Here is a 21,376-nt window from a genome sequence, read left to right as displayed (position 1 = left end):
CGACCTGGGTCGGAGCCAGCTGAGCACAATTTAGCCAGCTGGACGCTGCAGGAGAAGTCCTGTCTGCCTGCTGCCTTGTACTGGAGCTTCCCTGACCCTCGGACAATCCCCAGGTGTTCTGTGTGGTCAGGCAGCTGGGCTTCTCAGCCCGGAGGTAAGACTCTTGTCTCGGCTGTGGGGCCGTGTGCAGCTCTAGGAAAGCTGAGCAGAGGGAGAGGGCCCGGGGCAGACCCCAGAACCACAGCTCCTCTGTCCTCCGGGTTCCCTGGAGCTTTGGCTCGCACCGCCTCCCAGTCTCCTCTGTGCTTGGTTTTCTCCACCGGAAGAGGGATCGGTGAGGACTGATGGACGATCCGATGCTGCCTCCCAGGCCTGGGTCTCTGATTCCTGATGGAGTCGTCGGGACCTGTGTTTTGACCCAGTGGGCTTTGCTGGCCTCTGATAGAAAGTGTTTACACCTGTGTGATGATAGATGCCTCCAAAGGAACATTTGGGGCAGATGAGAGGCCCGTCATGTGCTTTAATACCTCTTTACTTTAAAGTTCTGTGGCCCTCGTAGAGGCTAATGGGAACTAGTGAAATGTCAGGACTGTACAGCATAAAGGGGGAAGGGATTTGGAGGCATGGGATTCACTTAGAGTTTCTCCTTTTCCTTCTATTTTCTTTTTGTGGCTGCAGCTGCAGCATGTGGATCTTCCTAGGCCAGGGGCTGCATGCGAGCTGCAGCTGAGGCCTGTGCCACAGCCGCAACACCAGACCCATGCAGTATCTGTGACCTACACTGCAGCTTGTGACCGCACCAGATCCTTAACCCAGTGAGCGAGGCCAGCGATCAAAGCCGCATCCTCATGGCCACTGTGGCAGGTTCTTAACCCTCTGAGCCACGGTGAGAGCCCTCAGTTTCTTTAAAACGTGTGTGATGTGTGATGCGGATTGCTGTCAGCCTCCCATCCCTGTTTCTGTCTTCTCCCTGAGGTTGGGTCCCCTCTCCCATGGCAGCTGTTAGAAGGGAGCTCTTCTTCCCCCTCCCTGTGGGCCTTCCGTCCCGTGTAGGTGCCCTGGTGCTGCAGTCTGGGATCTGGGAGGGGAGGGGGGGGGAGCCGGGGTTAATGGGTCTGGTGACAACATACAGCACCTGCTCTTTTGTTTCCTACACTTTTTGCCTTTTCTCCCCAAAGCAAACATCCTGATCTTCCTCACCAGGACTTTAGGTTTATCACGTTTCTAAGTAACCCTAGGCTCACATTTTATCATACACTGTTGTAACGTCGTAGCTTTGCCTTGATTCTAAGGGCGAAGTTTGAAAAGGGACATCTCTTTGAACACACCCTGCTTTCGTTTCCGACAGTTCGTCGGTGCGGCGTGTGGGCTGGTGCAGGGAACTGACTGAGTTGCACGTGTTGACTTTTCCAGTGAGGCACAGCTTTGAGTCAAATGAAGACAAAGTCATTTGGAGAAAGATACTGAGGTCTATTATTGAAATCACATTTCTCTTCTTATTTTAGAATTTCATATTCAAAAGAGGTTTCAATCGGGGTTTAAATCATCAGTCAAATGTTTTATCTACAACACAGGTACAAGAATAACCAAGAGCATGGGTGCCTGAATTTTGCTTTCTTTTTATGAGAGAGATGATTTGATATTTCTGGGAAGATACGTGTTCAGATTTAATGTCCTGATTAGTAGTCATTTGTAGTGATAACTGTTTAACTGTTACTGTGATGCCTGTTCTCAATTTAGATGGTTCTATATCAAGATATAATTAAAAGGGGAGTTCCTCTTATGGCTCAGCAGTAATGAATATGACTAGTATCCATGTGGACACAGGTTCGATCCTGGCCTTGCTCAGTGGGTTAAGGATTCAGTGTTGCCATGACCTGTGGTGTAGGTTGTAGACGCGGCTTGGATCCGGTGTTGCGGTGGCTGTGGCATAGGCCGGCAGCTATAGCTCAGATTTGCCCCCTGGCCTGGGGACTCACAGTTGCCGAGGGTGCGGCCTTGAAAAGACCAAAAAAAAAAAAGAGAGAGAGAGAGAGATATAATTAAAAGGGTCAGAATGAGGTCCTGTTACCAGTAAAATATGTTACAGGTAGGAAAGGTGTCCCATCACTGGACTCAGGCTGGCCATCCTGTGGGTTCCAATGTTACAGAACCATGCGACCATCTTAGCAAAAATTCACCTAGAATCTACTTGGTTCTAGGCATCTAAGGGACAGCCGAGAATGGAGCACTGGAACTCCACCCCGGGAAGTGGCTTCATCTTGGTGGGGATTCTCACTGCCAGTGGGTCTCCTGAGCTGCTCTGCGCCACAATCGCAGTCCTGTACATGCTGGCCCTGACCAGCAATGGCCTGCTGCTCCTGGTCATCACAGTGGATGCCCGGCTCCACGCGCCCATGTACCTGCTGCTCGGGCAGCTGTCCCTCATGGACCTCCTGTTCACGTCTGTCGTCACTCCCAAGGCCCTCGTGGATTTTCTGCTGGGGGAGAGCACCATCTCCTTTGGGGGCTGTGCCCTTCAGATGTTCCTGGCACTGGCGCTGGGTGGCGCCGAGGACCTCCTCCTGGCCTTCATGGCCTATGACAGGTATGTGGCCATCTGCCATCCTCTGAGCTACATGGTCCTCATGAGACCGGGGGTCTGCTGGCTCCTGGTGGCCACATCCTGGGTCCTGGCATCCCTGAGTGCTCTAGGGCACACCCTGTATACCATGCACTATCCCTTCTGTAGGTCCCGAAAAATCAGCCACCTGCTCTGTGAGATCCCACCTCTGCTGAAGTTGGCCTGTGCCGATACCTCCGGATATGAGCTCATGGTGTATGTGATGGGTGTGACTTTCCTGATCCCCCCTCTGGTTGCTATCCTTGCCTCCTACACACTGATCCTGCTTACTGTGCTCCACATGCCCTCGAGCGAGGGGAGGCGGAAAGCCCTGGTCACGTGCTCTTCCCACCTGACTGTGGTGGGGATGTTCTATGGAGCCGCCACGGTCATGTACGTCCTGCCCAGCTCCCTGCACAGCCCCGGGCAGGACCGCATCACCTCTGTCTTCTACACCGTGGTCACCCCAGCCCTGAACCCCCTCATCTACAGCCTGAGGAACAAGGAGGTGCTGGGGGCCTGGAGGAGGGTCCTGGGAAGACCTGTGCTGTGGACATCTCCTGACACAGTTACTAAGTTGATGTGGTAGGGGACTAAGTTTCAGGTTCACTATCACGTGGCAGCGGTAATAATAGAGCTTGTAAGAGGCTGAGCAAACTCCAAAGTCTCCTGACATCAGAGGAGGATGAACTTGATTCTTAGACAGTTATAGAGACAGTCATCCTCAGAAGATGTATTCAGCTTCTTGTTTATTAAGTAGCTGATTGTTCAAGCAATTAGTTGGAATTGATTTGTGACTGCATTTGTTCTCTAAGCTGCAATTTGCATTGATTACACAAATAAAGACAAATACCACTGTGAATATAGGGGAAAAATTTAAATGGGGCATTTTCTTACTGCCTGAAGTGAAAATTAAAATAGAGAAGTGAATAACACTGAATGTGGAATTTCCCAGATTTCAAGTGAGGATGAGAGAAAGGATAACAGTGAGCCATGTGTCATGCATATTGCTTGAATTTTTTAAAAATGTGGTTTACCTGTATGCAGGCCTGTTTGGAAACCCCAAATAATTGAGACTTGAGTATATGTACATGTCTGTGTCCACAAGGAATTCACTTTCTGCGCAGCTAAATATGCCCTATTTTTATCATTTGACTTGCCAGTGTGGGAAAATTTATAACGAAAGCTAGGAACTTAAATCTATTCCGTTAAGAATCTCCCAAATATATAGTTGGAATTATTTTTTGAGGGTAGTGCTTTGTAAAAAAGCAGCAATATTTTTATCTTTACAGTTGTGCCTCAGTTTGCTTCTCCAATAAGTGATGATAAAATGGGACTCATGATGATCTCATGATGTTTCGGGGAGAATCGAGTGAGATGATTAGGTACTTAGGCCAGAGCCTGGAAAGTAGTGCTTAAACTATGCTAGCCATTACGTGAACAACCAGTAAACAGGCCTCAAAAATGTTCAATTTAAATGACAGCTTGATATCCTCATGTGAGCCCTCTGTAATGTAGTTAGGGATTTGCTTATATTTAATTTTGTTTCCCCAGTTTTCCTGCATGAGGGTATAATTTTATGTTAGGTCACATTTATAGAAGTGGAATTACTGGCTATGATAAAGAAATTACTTCAAATTCTTGTTACAGGAGTTCCCGTCGTGGCTCAGTGGTCAACGAATCCGACTAGGAACCATAACGTTGCGGGTTCAATCCCTGGCCTCGCTCAGTGGGTTGAGGATCCGGCGTTGCCATAAGCTGTGGTGTAGGTTGCAGATGCGGCTCGGATCCCGCATTGCTGTGTCTCTGGTGTAGGCTGGCGGCTACAGCTCTGATTAGACGCCTAACCTGGGAACTTCCATATGCTGCGGGTATGGCCCTAAAAGGACAAAAGACATACACACACACACACCCACAAAAAATTCCTGTTCCGAAGAGCCAGATTGCTTACAAATAGGTTAGAAACCATTTGCATTTTGCCTAGCGTTATGTGGGAATGCCTGCCTCACTGTAGTCTCTCCAGGGCTGTCTTATATGAACTTGCTTTGCTAATTTATTAAACAGATCAATGAAAATGCAACAGCTCTTTTCATTTGTATTAGTTATTTGGTTGTAGCCTAAGGCTTTTTCATAGCTCTTTATAGACAAGGGTCCCAAACAATTTGATAGTCATAAACGTGGCAACATTTATTTTCTTTTTTTCTTTCTTTCTTTTTTTTTTTTTTTTTTTTGTCTTTTTGCCTTTTCTAGGGTTGCTCCCATGGCATATGGAAGTTCCCAGGCTAGGGGTCTATCGGAGCTGTAGCCCCTGGCCTACATCACAGCCACAGCAACGCAGGATCCGAGCCACGTCTGCAACCTACACCACAGCTCACGGCCATGCCAGATCCTTAACCCACGGAGCAAGGCCAGGGATCAAACCCGCAACCTCATGGTTCCTAGTCAGGTTCATTAACCACTGCACCATGACTGGAACTCCTATTTTCACTTTATTAATAGACATGTAGTCGGAAATGGAGGCTGGAGAAGCATTGCAATATTTAGGTAGTTTCATATATTCATCTTTTCCCTGTATTTTTCAGGCTATATTAGCCTTACAATTCCCATTTTGAGTTCAGAAAATATTTGGTTTAGATTTGCTTAATAATTTCTTAGGCAAAATTAGCTTTATTCTCTCTGCAGTTAATTTTTTGGTACATAATGGATGGTGAAGCTTTAAGTTATTTGTGTTTATAAATATCTGATTTTTGTTATTTACAATTGTTTTACTAAGTACTGTCTTATTTTTTGCTAGGTTTAGGTAGCTTTATTTTTTATTAATTTTTTATTTTTTCCAGTTTTATGGAAGTATGTTGATTGATGAGGTTGTGGTAATTTCTGCTGTACAGCTAAGCAATCCAGTTACACGTGTATGCACATCCATTCTTTTTCAGATTCTTTTCCCATATAAATTGTCACAGAATATTGGGTAGAGTTCCCTGTGCCAGACAGCAGGTCCCTGTTGGCGAGTCCTTCCATCTACCACAGCGTGCCCATGGCAGTGCCACACCCTCACTCCATCCCTGTCCCCTTCGGTAACCATAAGTTGGTTTCCAAAGGCTGTGAGTCTGTTTCTGTTCTGCAAATAAGTTCATTTGTATCCCTGATTACATTCTACATATAAGAAATACCATTATGCTGTCTTCTCAAAAGTGTGTCAATAGGAAAATTTCAGGGTATGTTCTCTCGTTCCAGTGTTTTGTAAGGAGTATCGCCCCACTTCTAACCACATTTCTAAAGTTTTATCATAGGCTTCCTCTTCTTGATGAACTTTTGAATCATCTGCTAAATGTCTAAAAATCCCTTTGGTATATTAGTTGCGACTGTATGTAATTCATATATTGATTTGGAAATGTTGCCTTTTTGCAATACTCAGTCTTAATTGCCAGGAACATAGTATCCTCTCATAATATCCTAATGCATTTTGGTACTTTCTAAAAATACCATTTCACGCCTCGATTCTCAGCTTATGGTCTTGTGTCTTTGAGAAAAGAGAAGGTGTCACATAGGCCTCGTCTTCCAGGACCGAATTGACCACCACATCTGCATGCAGTTCTTTGACTTTTAAAGGGGGCCATCATATTCTCTAGGTCCATCCATGTTGCTGTAAGTGGTAGAATTTCATTCTTTTTTTATGATTGAGTAATATTCTATTGTCAAAAACAAAACAAAACAAAAAAGAGCCCATCAATGGCCAAACCCTCCACTGGTGCTCTTGATCCAGGCTCTTCTTACTCAAAGATTTTGCTTCTCCTCTGCATCACTTCGCTCTCTGCAGGAACATTTGCTACAGGTTACACACATGCTCCAGTACTTTCCTGAAACCACATTCCCTTCTCCAGTTCCTACTCCATGTCTTGGAGCAAATCATCTTGAAAGACTTATTCGTATCTAGAACTTCTGGTTCTTTTTTACCATTCACAACTCAAGCCACAGCAATCAGGCTCAAGGCCACCCTCACCTCTGGCACTGGAGCTGTGCCCACCAACAATGAAAGATGGTTTTGACTCCTCAAACGAAGAAACAATAGTTTATATATTTAAAAAAAAATAGTAGAAGTATGTGTGTGAGTCCCTCATGACTCTTTGTCTTGAATTGCACATCTTTCTTAACTTGCAGAAATAATCCTGCTCACCACCCTAAACTTTTTTTTCTTTAAATGCTTCTTGGAAAGATGTGAAGTCTAAGGATGAAGGCAATAATTTCCTCACGGTGAATTACAATTTTAACAGCCTAATTTTACAGCTTAATAGAATGTGAAATGAGAATAAAATTGGGAGTGAAAATGGTTCAGTCACTATGAGAAAACAATGGAAAACAGTTCCTTAAAAATGCACTTACCATACAACTGAGCACCTTCACCACAAGGTATTTACCCAGGGGAATGACAACTTACGTGCAGTGACAAACCTGTACCTGAATGGTTATAGTGGCCTTTTCTCCAGAAACAACACAAATGCCCTCTAACTGGGGCATGGATAAACAAGTTAGGACACAGGCATAGAGTTGGCCATCACTCAGCAGTAAGTGGAGCAGACTTCTAACCGCCAGCAGACTTTGGGTGACTCTCAAACATATTATGCTGGGTGAGAGGACCTAGACTCAAAATGTCTGATGCTGTTCCTAGGACAGGCTGAAACGGCAAAAATAATAGCAACAGTAGACAGATGAGACAGTTGGCAGGGGTTGGGGTGAGGATGGCATGTGATTACCAAAGGGCCCCAGAGAATTGGGGGGGTACACTTAACTTCTGTATCTTGGTATGGGTGGTGGTTATATATATACATACACATTTGTCAAAATTGCAGAGCCGTGCATTAAAAGGTGAATTTTACTGTGTGGAAATTGAACCTTAATAAAAGTAGAAAAATGTTGAAAATGATAATTTAAATAGATGAATATGAAGCTTTTAATATTTTACTTCTAAGCCCTTGTTAAGAGCAAATAGAAAAATTCCCCTACCATCTCATTATTTTTGTCAAGATTTTAGCTTTAGTGCTTTGAAATATAAACATACTTATTCTTTGTCGCAAACGTGGCAACTCATTTACGGAACCAGTTTCCATGGTCACCGTTGTCCCCTGGATCACGTCCATCCTAGGCATCACTTTTCTTCTGGCTGGAATTATCCTACTGGGGCATCTCTGGTGGTGATTTCTTGTAGTTCTGTTTGGAGTGTGTCCTCACGCTCTGGCGATGCTTCGCCTGTGCATGGACCACTAGTGGGGGCCTTAGGTTTCCTCCACACTTTTGGAGGCATTTCTCTCTTGCCTGTCACTGTCACTGAAGAGTCCACCATGTGCTGACTGTCTTTATCCGTGGGAAGTCTGTGTTGTTTCTCTGGGAGCATTTAGAGGAGATTTGCATTAACGCCGACGTCCTCCAGCTCCCGAACGGTGTGTTTCTTTATGCTGTTCCTGCCCAACATTTTCAAAATTGCACACGTTCTCCTCAGAGGTCATTGGCGGCAGACAGTAGTAGTCACACCAAACACACAAGTTTTGTAGAGGACACACGAGACGGCCCAAGTTCGGTGAAGGGAAGGGCGTGTAATTACAGCCTCCACCGTGCAGTCCCGTTGAATGTGAACAGCCAGGCTGGAGGAGGATGAAGGAGCCCGCATCCCACAGATGCCACAAAGCCCACCTTAACGTCAGGGCAGAGGCTGACCGTGAAAGGAGCCCTGGCTCCTGGGTCTGCCCAGGCGGCTCTTCAGGCTCATCGGTGGCTGCCTTAGGTGGCATGAAGCCCAGGGCCTCCCAGCTCATCTAGGGGAGGAAGAGGGCAGGGCTCCAGGGCTGAAACGTGCCCTGAGGGATTCATTACCATCCTGTCTCCTGGACCAGCATTTCCAGGGGAGGCCCGTCCGCTGGGAAGACAAGTGCCTCTGCGCACCGGGGTAGAATAGAGTAGAGGGGTGGGGCCGTGGGATGAGGAAACTCCCCAGGACAGGCCTTGGCCCCCTCCTCCCCCGGCCCCAGGGACAGTGAGATCAGGCGTGGCAGGGTCTCCTCAGGGCAGCCCTTCCTATATCTCCTGCCTCCAGCCTGGGGCTGCTGTCGTCTTTTCTCCCAGACGCCAGCACGCGAAGGTGAAGGTCTGAGCACCTGTAACCAAGAACTCAGTCTGACAAGTGCTGCAGAGCTGGGTGGGCCTCCTCCTTGGGGAGCCGTGTGAGAGAAGGGGTTTCTGCTGATTCTCCTTAGGCGTGAGAGGGGGAAACCTACCTCGGTGCTTCACAGAAACTCCCCAAGGGCTGCATTGCCCTCTGCCTGTGAGTGCTGCTTCTCCAGTGCAGACTGCAGCGGACTGGAAGGGCAGAGGGCGTGTAGACCGACCTGGGTCGGAGCCAGCTGAGCACAATTTAGCCAGCTGGACGCTGCAGGAGAAGTCCTGTCTGCCTGCTGCCTTGTACTGGAGCTTCCCTGACCCTCGGACAATCCCCAGGTGTTCTGTGTGGTCAGGCAGCTGGGCTTCTCAGCCCGGAGGTAAGACTCTTGTCTCGGCTGTGGGGCCGTGTGCAGCTCTAGGAAAGCTGAGCAGAGAGGGAGGGCCCGGGGCAGACCCCAGAACCACAGCTCCTCTGTCCTCCGGGTTCCCTGGAGCTTTGGCTTGCACTGCCTCCCAGTCTCCTCTGTGCTTGGTTTTCTCCACCGGAAGAGGGATCGGTGAGGACTGATGGACGATCCGATGCTGCCTCCCAGGCCTGGGTCTCTGATTCCTGATGGAGTCGTCGGGACCTGTGTTTTGACCCAGTGGGCTTTGCTGGCCTCTGATAGAAAGTGTTTACACCTGTGTGATGATAGATGCCTCCAAAGGAACATTTGGGGCAGATGAGAGGCCCGTCATGTGCTTTAATACCTCTTTACTTTAAAGTTCTGTGGCCCTCGTAGAGGCTAATGGGAACTAGTGAAATGTCAGGACTGTACAGCATAAAGGGGGAAGGGATTTGGAGGCATGGGATTCACTTAGAGTTTCTCCTTTTCCTTCTATTTTCTTTTTGTGGCTGCAGCTGCAGCATGTGGATCTTCCTAGGCCAGGGGCTGCATGCGAGCTGCAGCTGAGGCCTGTGCCACAGCCGCAACACCAGACCCATGCAGTATCTGTGACCTACACTGCAGCTTGTGACCGCACCAGATCCTTAACCCAGTGAGCGAGGCCAGCGATCAAAGCCGCATCCTCATGGCCACTGTGGCAGGTTCTTAACCCTCTGAGCCACGGTGAGAGCCCTCAGTTTCTTTAAAACGTGTGTGATGTGTGATGCGGATTGCTGTCAGCCTCCCATCCCTGTTTCTGTCTTCTCCCTGAGGTTGGGTCCCCTCTCCCATGGCAGCTGTTAGAAGGGAGCTCTTCTTCCCCCTCCCTGTGGGCCTTCCGTCCCGTGTAGGTGCCCTGGTGCTGCAGTCTGGGATCTGGGAGGGGAAGGGAGGGGGAGCCGGGGTTAATGGGTCCGGTGACAACATACAGCACCTGCTCTTTTGTTTCCTACACCTTTCTCCTTTTCTCCCCCGAACAGTCTGTTCTTCCTGAGATGTACCTTATTTTTGAATAATCTCATGCTCACATTTTCTGATAACCTGTTAAAAAAAATGTACCTATATGTACATTTATCCTGAGGGTTTAACTGTAATAATGACCCCATCTCAAACACACCATTCCGTAGTCTTAGGCATTCTGTAATACCTTCCCTCTTAGGCTCATGAAAGTTGTGTGGCTGGTCCAGTGAAGTAAGTTGGACACAATTTAACTCTTCTAATGAGGCTAGTGTATTCGGCTTTGGTTCCTGCAAACAAATGTAGACACAAGTTATATGGACAATTATGTGGATGTGCTTTATTGAAATCATATTTCTATAACTGTTTTAGTATTTCATATTCATATTCACCAAACTCCAAGAGGATATTTAAGCCATTAATTAAACATTATACTTAAAACATAAGTACAGAAATAATCAAGACATGGGTGCCAGACATTGGCTCTGTTGTTATGAGTGAGAGGTTGACTTTTCTAGGGAGATAAATGTTCAGGTTTGATATCTTCAATAATATTCTTAGGTAGTGGTCTCTCGGTGTTTAGCTATTACTGTAATGTTTATTCTCTGTTTAGACTTTGTTTTATCAAGATAGAATTAAAAGAGGCAGAAACCGAGCACTCAAGAGGAGAAATCAGTTACCAGTGAGAAAGTCATCAGCTCATTGGCCATCCTACATGGCCTCTGATGTTGCAAAACGATGGGACTGTCTTAGCAAAAATTCACCAAAAATCCATTTGTTTCTTGGTAGCTACAGAAACAACACAGAATGGAGCACTGGAACTCCACCCCGGGAAGTGGCTTCATCTTGGTGGGGATTCTGAATGACAGTGGGTCTCCTGAGCTGCTCTGCGCCACAATCGCAGTCCTGTACATGCTGGCCCTGACCAGCAATGGCCTGCTGCTCCTGGTCATCACAGTGGATGCCCGGCTCCACGCGCCCATGTACCTGCTGCTCGGGCAGCTGTCCCTCATGGACCTCCTGTTCACGTCTGTCGTCACTCCCAAGGCCCTCGTGGATTTTCTGCTGGGGGAGAGCACCATCTCCTTTGGGGGCTGTGCCCTTCAGATGTTCCTGGCACTGGCACTGGGTGGCGCCGAGGACCTCCTCCTGGCCTTCATGGCCTATGACAGGTATGTGGCCATCTGCCGTCCTCTGAGCTACATGGTCCTCATGAGACCGGGGGTCTGCTGGCTCCTGGTGGCCACATCCTGGGTCCTGGCATCCCTGAGTGCTCTAGGGCACACCCTGTATACCATGCACTATCCTTTCTGTAGGTCCCGAAAAATCAGCCACCTGCTCTGTGAGATCCCACCTCTGCTGAAGTTGGCCTGTGCCGATACCTCTGGATATGAGCTCATGGTGTATGTGACGGGTGTGACTTTCCTGATCCCCCCTCTGGTTGCTATCCTTGCCTCCTACACACTGATCCTGCTTACTGTGCTCCACATGCCCTCGAGCGAGGGGAGGCGGAAAGCCCTGGTCACGTGCTCTTCCCACCTGACTGTGGTGGGGATGTTCTATGGAGCCGCCACGGTCATGTACGTCCTGCCCAGCTCCCTGCACAGCCCCGGGCAGGACCGCATCACCTCTGTCTTCTACACCGTGGTCACCCCAGCCCTGAACCCCCTCATCTACAGCCTGAGGAACAAGGAGGTGCTGGGGGCCTGGAGGAGGGTCCTGGGAAGACGTGTGCTGTGACTATACTTCTCCAGCTAGGGAGAGCTTGTGATTTGCCACCAAAATTGATTTTTCCTCAATGTTAGAATTTTTCTGCTAAAAGTGAAGTGCTTTGACAAAAAACACTGTAGTGGCAAGTATATATTTCATTAGAAAAATTAAGGAATGTAGCTTTAGTTGTCACGTGCCATTTTAAATCTTTCCATGAAGTAATTGTTGAGGTTTGTATCCCATTTTGTCTAAAATTTACTGTTTATTTTCCTAGTTAACTACTGTGTCAAATGGGGATAGGGGCTTTGCAAACTTGGGACGTGACCTCTGACTTTGAGAGTTCATATTGGACCGATGTAGGGACCAAAAAAAAAAAAAAAAAAAAAAAAAAAAAATTCAAGTAGGACCATATCTCAGGGGCCGGAACTTTGAGATTTACACACATTTTAGACCAGCTGACCTTGCTGACAGATCGTGTAGGCCTCCTAGTTTAACGCCCAGACTTGTAGTAGTTTGCACGTATTTGCGTCATGTTTACTTCTTTTTTTTGATCATCAGCCATTATGGAAACTTCACCATCAGCACACTCCAATAGTTGTTGTTCATTTGTTTATCTTGTTTGTCTTGTTTTTTGACATGGGTTTTCATGTTTTTTTTTTTTTTTAATACTGCTTAAAAATCCAAATATGACTAAAATGAGTAAAATAGAAAAAGAAGGCAGCTCATCTGCAAAGGCCATAAGTAAACAATTATGTTTATTCTTTCACAGTAGCAAACATACAAATGAAACAAAACTGGTTTTCCATTATCTCAAGGCTGTACTGAAATTTCGCTAAGTTGCGCGGGGTTCCCATGCATGGATATGTGAGTCTGCGGATTTGTGTTTAGGCTGAGATGGATGACACACATCCACACACTCACACACACACATTCATTCTCATGTGCTGCACCACTAGCATTTGTAGTACAACAAATAGTAGACGTTGCTTTTTCTTTTCTCTTACAGACCTCAGTAAGTCCTGTTGGCTTCATCTACACAATACATTCCAAAACATGGGCGCTTCTCTTTGTCTCCCCAACAAATATCTTAGCCCGAGTCCCTGTAATCTGTTGGCTGTTGCTCCGTGGTAGCTTCCTATTTCCACTCTTGACCCACTATAATCTGTTTTCTCCCTTGTCTAGCGATTGACCTTCGTAAGCACAAGTCAGAACAGGTCACCTTTCAAGGACACACATGAACGTGCCCCTCTCACCTGTCGGTCCACATTGGACACCATTCTCCCTCCACTGGCCCTCTTGCTGTACATGAAACAGTCCAAATTATTCCTGCTTTAGGGCCGATTACTAGCTCTTCTCCTGGCCTGTAATGTTCTGTCAGATTTGCTTGGCTTACTGTTTCTCATCATCCAGGTCTCATCTTAAAAGTCTGAAATTCTCAGACAGGTTACCAATCTAAGTGCGTGCGCCCAAACCAAAAGGCATCATCACACACGGTGTTTTATTTTCTTCAATTGCGTGTATCATTATGTAAAACCTTCTTACTTACGCCTTAGTTTACTTGCTTACTCCGTCTCCACCTTCTGAAATGAAATCTCCACGAGCGCATCGTCTCTGCTATGTGTGTGTGTGTCACAGCTGCTTCTCCATAAGTAAATACATGTATCTCACAGTCTCTGCAATAACAGTGTGAAGATGTGGCTGCATGTGAATGAATGTGCACATCTTCATGGATGAAACAGAGGAATATGCCATATTGGTACCTAAAAAGATTTAGTGTTTTATTTAATATGTTAGTTTTTGCTAAATAACCCATAAATTCAAGGTAATAACTATCAAAACTATAATGGTATTTTTAAAAGTGGATTTTGACAACTGAGAAGAAAACTATAGAAGAAAAATAAAAGTTATATCCTGCCAACTAAAGTTACAGTAATTTAAATACAACAAAATAACTGCAGTAATTGACAAATATGCAATGTACATATTGAAATTTAGTATGTGTCATGGTGGTATTTTAAATTGGTGTGTAAATATGAGCAACCATGGTCCTAGAACAAATGGCTCAGTATTTAGGGGGAAAAGTAATATATATATATATATGTATGTATATCGAAATAAATTCTAGCTGTTTTAAAGCTCTAATGGTTAAAAATGGAGTTCAGGCTGCCCACCCCAGTTTTGTGTCCCTCTTAATCTCCCTCATTGTAAGGGGCCATATAAATGGAATGTGACATGCGTTCCTTCTAAGCCACAAAACCTACCAGTAGAAAACCTTCTAATCTTCATTTTTGTGGATATTGACATGCAAGATGACCATGACAGCTCCAAATAGCAGAACTCTATCCCCTTGGGTCTATGTACCTGCCACTCCACCCCTCAGCTAGAATTTATGTAAGTGAAAAATAAGCTTTTACCTTTTAGGCCACTGAGATTTGTAATTTATGTTAGGACAAGGACAGGCAAACACTCCTGGAGACATGTTCATTTACAAATCAAGTTTTATGGGGAAACATTCACTTTTGTATTGTCTATGACTCTTTTCCCACCACAGTGACAGAGTTGAGTAGTTGTGATGTGACAGCGTGGCCTGCAAAGCCTAAACACATTTAGTTTCTGGCCCTTTCCAGAAGTTTGCTGATCCCTATGTTACAGCAACTAGTATTATTTTACATTAAGGAAAACTGTAAGCAGATAAGGTTGGGGGTCCCTGGAGAAAGAAAACCAGTCATGGCTTTCTTGACATAGGAGAAGCCATTTTTGACCTAAGCCATTTTGTGATCTAAGCCTGGCCATAATTCTGCAGTTGAACAAGTCTTGCTGATTGATGATTTTAAGGGAACAACAGAATGCAGAAACAAACACTGTTATCAGGCAAGAAAAGTAACAGTATATCAATATGTCAGTTGTAAGCACTCCTAGTTCTCTTTCAGTAGCAAAGATTAGCCTGAAGTGTTCACCACCAGACCCACTGGAACCTGAGGGATGACAGTGTTGACCTTTTCCGACCTTCATGCCTTCAGTCAACTAAAGCTTGGACTCCATCAACCTTTGTCCCAATTCTGTGCTGAATTCTCTTCTGTTCAAGGCCCTTGGTGAATGTGCATCTATCTACCCTTAGCTTAAAACTGCCCCAGCTGTTTTAAGCTAAAAAACAAACAAACAAAACAAAACAAAAAACCCCTCAGTTTTTTGCTGTTTGGGGAGACCATGCTTCAAGAAAGATGCCCAGGGTTCTCCCTACTTGCTGCAAGTAATAAATCCTTCCTTCTCCCCATCTTAGCCTTGGATATGTCCTTTGGGTTGACACCCACCAAGAGGTGAGTCCAGATTTGGGGTAACAAAACTAGAACTAGAACTAAAACTAGAACTAGAACTAGAACTAGAACTAGAACTAGAAGATGTCATAGGAGAATGTTTTTTTATTATATTAAGAATGAGGAGAGCTTCCCTTAGTAAAAAGAAAATCGGCAAATTCAATAGCCTTTTATCAATAATACGTAAAACCCTGGGACATTTGAGAAGTCTTTCCTGGGAGGTCTCTCCACTCACCACGTGTGACACGCCTTTATCCGGGCTTCTCCATCTGTTAATCCGATTCACGCTGGCTCAGACTTCATTGGCTATTCTTCCACCTCGAAATGTCCAGAACTCCAAGGTTCTCTCTGGGATCCTTTCCCACTGGGATCCTTTCCCACTGGGATCCTTTCCTTCTCCAACATGGCGTCTGATCCAGGATTGCCCTTCAGAATTACCTTAGAATATTTTTACAAAACATCTGTATTGCCTCCATTTTTACCACCCTGTGGTCTACAGCAGGATCAAGCATTTGCATTTTAATATAGCTCTTAAGATTGCAATACGTGTTCTTGGTTTTCTGGTTAAAACCTTTGGCGTGTCAGATTTCATTTGCAATTATTTGCAGTAAACGGCTAGATCTATTTCTCCAGCCCATATACCGCCTTTAAACTCCAGCTTTATTCGTTCATTCCAAAATGCTATTTCTTGAGCAACAACAGTGGCTGGGTACTTTACTAAAAATGGTAATATAAAGAACAACAAAGCAGTCACAGTTTTTATTGCCATGAATTTATGCTCTGATGGATGAATGAGACATTAAGCAAATAATTATATAACTCACGTAAGCAAAAGCCATTCCATTGCCTAAAAAGCAGTGTACGATTTTTAGTGTGCTTAAGAATCACCTGGGGCTTGTTGTAAATGGAGATTTCTGAGATCAACTTCCCTACCCCTCCTGTATGGAGAAATATTTTCAAAAACCAACCCAGGAATCATTTCATGTCATGATGTGCAAAACTGTGATTTACCTTATAAATGCCTTATCAAGGCATAAAACTCCAGCCCTCCTTTTCTTAGTTTCATCTTAATTCTCCATTATTGTCACATAAACTACCAATATTTGGCATTTTCAGAACTGTATTCTGGACAAATTCTTTAGTATATAAAAAAAAGGCATTTGTCAATCTAGACTCTGTCTTACTTTCAGCTTTGTATCTCACTATTTTCTTAATGCACACATACTCTTAGAAAAATTCTACCATCCGTTCCTTAAATATGCTCTCTTTTAAATTTCAGATATTATTAAACTTAGAATTTACGTCCAAGTTAGAAATATAATACCGTGAAGACTTTACTTTTTATGTTTATATCCTCAGCTTCCAGAAATGCACCTGGAATACATAATGTGTTCAAAGTATATTTGATGAATGCATGCCAAGTAGGAAGAAAATGTATTTGCCAGAAATCTGTTCTTGTCATAGTTTTATTTGCTTATTTGGTTCTTTGTCTTTTGACCTGTTGATGTAGGTCAACTTGTTTTAATTTCCTTATTAGCTTGTATGGGCTTGGCAAGGAGTGACGTTTACCCATCGACTTTTCATTTCCTTCCTCCCTTCCTTCCTTTATTTCTCTCCCTTACTTTCCTGTGTCTATCAAGATGCCTTGCTTTGAATAAGAAGTTTGCTGAACTTATCTGACAAGACACATGGGAAAATAAGAGAAGGAAAAAAGTGGAAGAATGGGATGAAAATGGGAAACTTTTATAATAATATAAGTTTTTCTCCACATTCCTAAAATTGTCCTCATAATCAGATTCGAAAAGACTATTTTGCAGTCACTCTCCTGAGAGCCCCTTTGACATCCTTGTTCCTGAGACTGTAAATGATGGGGTTCAGCATGGGTGTCACTGCTGAGTAGAACACAGAGATCACTTTATCTCGTTCATTCATTGTTTTGGCGTTTGGCCGCATGTAGGCGAATATTGCTGAGCCGTAGAAGAGGACAACGACAGTGAGATGGGAGCCACAGGTGGAGAAAGCTTTGAGCCTCCCCGCCCCAGACTGCATCTGGACCACAGTGGAGATGATGTTCCCGTAGGAGACAAGGATGAGGGACACCGGAGCCAGGAGGATGGCCACGCCCATTGCAACGATGGCCGTCTCGGCCTCGTGGGTGTCTGCTGAAGCCAGCTTCAGGAGGGCAGGGGGCTCACAAAAGTAGTGATTGATCACGTTCCGTCCTTGATAGGGAAGTTGGAAAGTAAAGGTGGTGTCCACCAGAGACACCAGGGCGCCACTGGCCCAGGACCCCACGGCCAGCTGGAGACACGCTTGTCGGGTCATGACGGTGGCGTAGCGCAGGGGCTTGCAGACGGCCACATAGCGGTCATAGGACATCACCGCCAGCAGGACACACTCGGAACACCCAACCAGTAGTAAAACAACTATCTGTGTTGCGCATCCCGCAAAGGAAATGGTTTTCTCCTTTACCAGGAAGTGGACTAGCACCTGGGGGACTGTGGTGGTAGAAAAACAGACATCGGCAAAGGACAAGTTGCTAAGGAAAAAGTACATGGGTGTGTGGAGCTTGGAGTCTGTGTGAATGAGCACAATGATAAGCAGATTTCCCAGCACAGTCAGAAGGTAGAGGATCAGAAAAAGGACGAAGAGCAGGACCTGTGTCTGGGGATCCTGTGAAAGTCCCAGGAAGACAAATTCAGTCACGTGGGTTTGGTTTTCTTCTCCCATGAATAGGTAGTACTGTTTATAGGTCAGCCCAGGGGGAAAAAACACAGTGGTCAGTGATTTTAAAAATCTGAGCAACTTAGGTATTTATCAATCAATATCCAAAAGCGGGCCATTGTCCAACTCTTAGCTGCTTCCTATGTTAAAAGGCAAGACTCTCTTTTTGCTTGGTCGTTCTGACAGTTGAAAGACACTTCTGATTCTCTCTCACCTTGACTTTTTCAGAGGACCGGAGGGCCAGAAATCATCCTGTGCAGGCTGCATGCCTGACCTCTGGCTGGACTCTGCATGGTTCTGAAAAGGCCACAGTGCTGCTCAGGGTGCATCCTTCCTTTTACGTAAGTTTGGGAAACAAACATGCTGAAGTTGCTTTAACCAGGTAGAATTTTATACTGCAAACTGATATCACTGTGAACGCTCATTTTCATCTTTACATGCACAAAATAATGCTAAGCAAGTGCTCTGAGCAAGGAATGGGAAATTGAAGGAAGCCATCGTAGTCTATGATCCTGGCCCTTAAACAGATTCTTCCGTCACCTGTTTTCAGTGTGAAGAGGATGCTGAGGCGCATCCGTGCAAATAGTTGCCTCACTGGTCACTGTACTCAGTGGTGTCCTCTAAATATGCCCCGCTTTGTCCTCCACACTCTTTCTCTCTCTTTGCACAAGGTCCTTTGGCAAGAACACTAATTATCCTGTGCTGGGCGCTCTCCTGGTGCTGGTCATTATTGTTTCTTTACACTTCATTTTAAATCCTAAGCCCATATGAGTTAGTTATTATTACCCCAGGGATACAGATGAGACTCAGAGAAATGTTCGAACGAGTTCCTCTGAGGCTTTCTCACTCTATGTCCTGTAATTCTTTTTCTTTCTTACTGAAAAACTGGCTGTAGAGAAGATTAAACTTTAGCCCAGTTCCTTCACTCCTTGAATAAAGACCCACAAACTTTCTCCATTTTAATGCTTTTCAAACTAATCTATTATGGCAGAGCTATCTGTAGGCACACGGATAACAATTATGGATATCTGAGGATATTTTAAAGCATTTTTGATGGTCTCATCCAAAGGACAATAGAAGGAATGAAAGGAAAGAATATTGAGAGAAGTTGTAGAGATTGGTTGCAGACATTTGATTGTGTATCTTTAAAAAACTCAAAAGGAGCCAATCAAGCATAGGGCAATGAGTAATTGAACAGTATTGTATTATATACCAAAGATAAGCAGTAGAAATTTTAGTAAAGGAAAATTCCTTTGTATTGCCTAATTTTAACGAAGTATACACTTAAAAAAATTCAAGACCTGTTTGAAGAAAGCTATGAAACACAATGTATGAGTAAGTGAATATAAATACTAATTTTGTGACTAGAACAATGTAGTTTTATTAAGATGTTCATTTCATCTGAGCTAATCCATAAATTCACTGAAATTCCAACCAAGTTCACAGAGGATATTTGTACAAAATTTAATAAGCTTATTCTACATTTTATCTAGATGCTTAATTTTATGATAGAAAATGAGGTGTGGGGTAAAAAAATGAGGGAGTAGACAAAACATATCCTACCAGATATAAGTTATGAGATAAAACTGTCACTGTATGATACTATATATAGAAAACCCTAAGGACTCAACCCAAAAACTACTTGAACTGATTAATAAATTCAGCAAAGTAGCAGGATATAAGATTAACATTCAGAAATCAGTCGCATTTCTGTATACCAACAATGAAATATTAGAAAAGGAATACAAAAATACGTTACCTTTTAAAATTGTACCTCAAAAAATCAAATACTTTGGAATACACCTGACCAAGGAGGTAAAGGACTCATATGCTGAGAACTATAAAACTTTAATCAAAGAAATTAAAGAAGATGTAAAGAAATGGAAAGATATTCCATGTTCATGGTTTGGAAAAATCAATATTGTAAAAATGGCCATACTACCCAAAGCAATCTACAGCTTCAATGCAATCCCTATCAAATTACCCATGACAATTTTCACAGAACTAGAACAAACAATCCAAACATTTATATGGAACCACAAAAGACCCAGAATTGCCAAAGCAATCCTGAGAAACAAAAAACCAAGCAGGGGGCATAAATCTCCCAGCCTTTAAGTAATATTACAAAGCCACAGTCATCAAAACAGTGTGGTACTGGTACCAAAACAGACACACAGACCCATGGAACAGAAGAGAGAACCCAGAAATAAACCCTGACACCTGTGGTCAATTAATCTTTGACAAGGGAGGCAAGAACATCAAATGGGAAAAAGAAAGTCTATTCAGCAAGCATTGCTGGGAAACCTGGACAGCTGCGTGCAAAGCAATGAAATTAGAACACACCCTCACACCATGCACCAAAATAAACTCAAAGTGGCTGAAAGACTTAAATAGAAGACAAGACACCATCAAACTCTTAGAAGAGAACGTAGGCAAACACTCTCTGACATCAACCTTCAAATGTTTTCTCAGGTCAGTCTCCCAAAGCAACAGAAATAAGAGCAAAAATAAACCAGTGGCAGAGGAGGACAAGATGGCGGAGGAGTAGGAGGACACGCTTGCCCTCTCCCACAAACACACCAAAAAAAGCACATCTACAGAATAAATGACTCGCACAGAACAGCAACCAATCGCTGGCAGAGGAACCTAAACTCCAATAACCGCAAGAAATTCGTGACATTATTGGGCAGAACGAGAGAAAAGAGGAGAGTGAGAGAAGGTGAATCCGAGCGGGACGGGCGCTCCCGAAAGGGAACTGCAGAGGAGAAAGGGATCCCGCACCCTGGAAAGTCACCTACCGGGCGAAAGATCAAACGAACTGGAGGGATCTCCAGATGCAGAGAAGAGTGTAGCAGTAAGTTGGAGTACGGAAAAGCCGATCAAGAACCCAACGGACCATCTGAACTACGGGCACAGTCACCAAAAATTGAGACGCCTGGGTGGGGGCTGGGCACCGAGTCCTCGCCTCCGAAGGTTAGTCCCCGGGAAAGGGCCGGGGGACACCTGGGTGGGGGCTGAACACCGAGACTTCGCCTCCGAAGGTTAATCCCTGAGAAAGGGCTGGGGGACGCCTGGGGGGGGGGGGCTGGACACCGAGACCTCGGCTCCAGAGATTAGTCCCCGGGCTAGGGGGGCGGGGCAGAGCAGAAACTGCTTGGGAGGTCTAGAAACCATTTGATGGGGCAGAGACTGCCTGGGAGACTAGAAAACAAAGCTGTTGCAGAGGAAGGGAGCAATACTCCAGGGGCGGGGAAGTGGAAAGCCACATCAGAGGGAACCTCGGAGAAGAGCCTGGTCTGCGCCCATGCTGGGGAGGGGAGAGAAGAAGGGGTGGGTCCCCATAGAATACCCCCCACGCCACAGCAAGCTTACAGGCCCGCTAGCTAGCTGAAAGCTGTGCTTCCCAGTGCATCCCCTCCCCCCACGCCCGCCACGCCCTACGCTCTCACAGACCTGGAGCTGCCTGCCATCCAGGAGGGCTGGCCTCAACAATT

At 45.1% G+C, this 21,376-nt stretch overlaps 3 protein-coding genes and 1 long non-coding RNA gene across 4 annotated transcripts; 3 read left to right on the top strand and 1 right to left on the bottom strand.

The window, feature by feature from the left end:
- Positions 1–4,673, top strand: LOC102161316 (olfactory receptor 2AG1-like). Its single transcript, XM_021102644.2, has one exon. It carries the CDS (start codon positions 2,223–2,225, stop codon positions 3,189–3,191), a length of 969 nt encoding a protein of 322 aa, XP_020958303.2. The 5' UTR covers positions 1–2,222; the 3' UTR covers positions 3,192–4,673.
- Positions 4,674–9,539: 4,866 nt separating this feature from the next.
- On the top strand, positions 9,540–13,762 carry LOC100738864 (olfactory receptor 2AG1-like). The gene is made up of 2 exons (XM_084974965.1): positions 9,540–9,861; positions 10,930–13,762. The coding sequence occupies exon 2, from the start codon at positions 10,942–10,944 to the stop codon at positions 11,872–11,874; it is 933 nt and encodes a 310-aa protein (XP_084831091.1). The 5' UTR covers positions 9,540–9,861; positions 10,930–10,941; the 3' UTR covers positions 11,875–13,762.
- Positions 13,763–16,964: 3,202 nt separating this feature from the next.
- Positions 16,965–17,888, bottom strand: LOC100738816 (olfactory receptor 2D3-like). The gene has a single exon (XM_003482514.3). The coding sequence runs from the start codon at positions 17,886–17,888 to the stop codon at positions 16,965–16,967; it is 924 nt and encodes a 307-aa protein (XP_003482562.2).
- Positions 17,889–18,108: 220 nt separating this feature from the next.
- On the top strand, positions 18,109–20,394 carry LOC146399655 (uncharacterized). The gene is made up of 2 exons (XR_014814513.1): positions 18,109–18,223; positions 20,355–20,394. It is a non-coding gene; the product is annotated as an uncharacterized LOC146399655 (long non-coding RNA).
- The last annotated feature ends 982 nt before the right edge of the window (positions 20,395–21,376 follow it).

The sequence above is a fragment of the Sus scrofa genome, chromosome 9 (genome assembly GCF_054392235.1).
Source record: "Sus scrofa isolate SSC_HxYL_T2T_F1_AM1 chromosome 9, Sscrofa_HxYL_maternal_Yorkshire_Landrace_v2.0, whole genome shotgun sequence".
In the NCBI taxonomy this organism is placed as follows: Eukaryota; Metazoa; Chordata; class Mammalia; order Artiodactyla; family Suidae; genus Sus; species Sus scrofa.
Note: the sequence above shows the minus strand (reverse complement) of the source record. Positions and strands in the feature narration are given on the sequence as shown.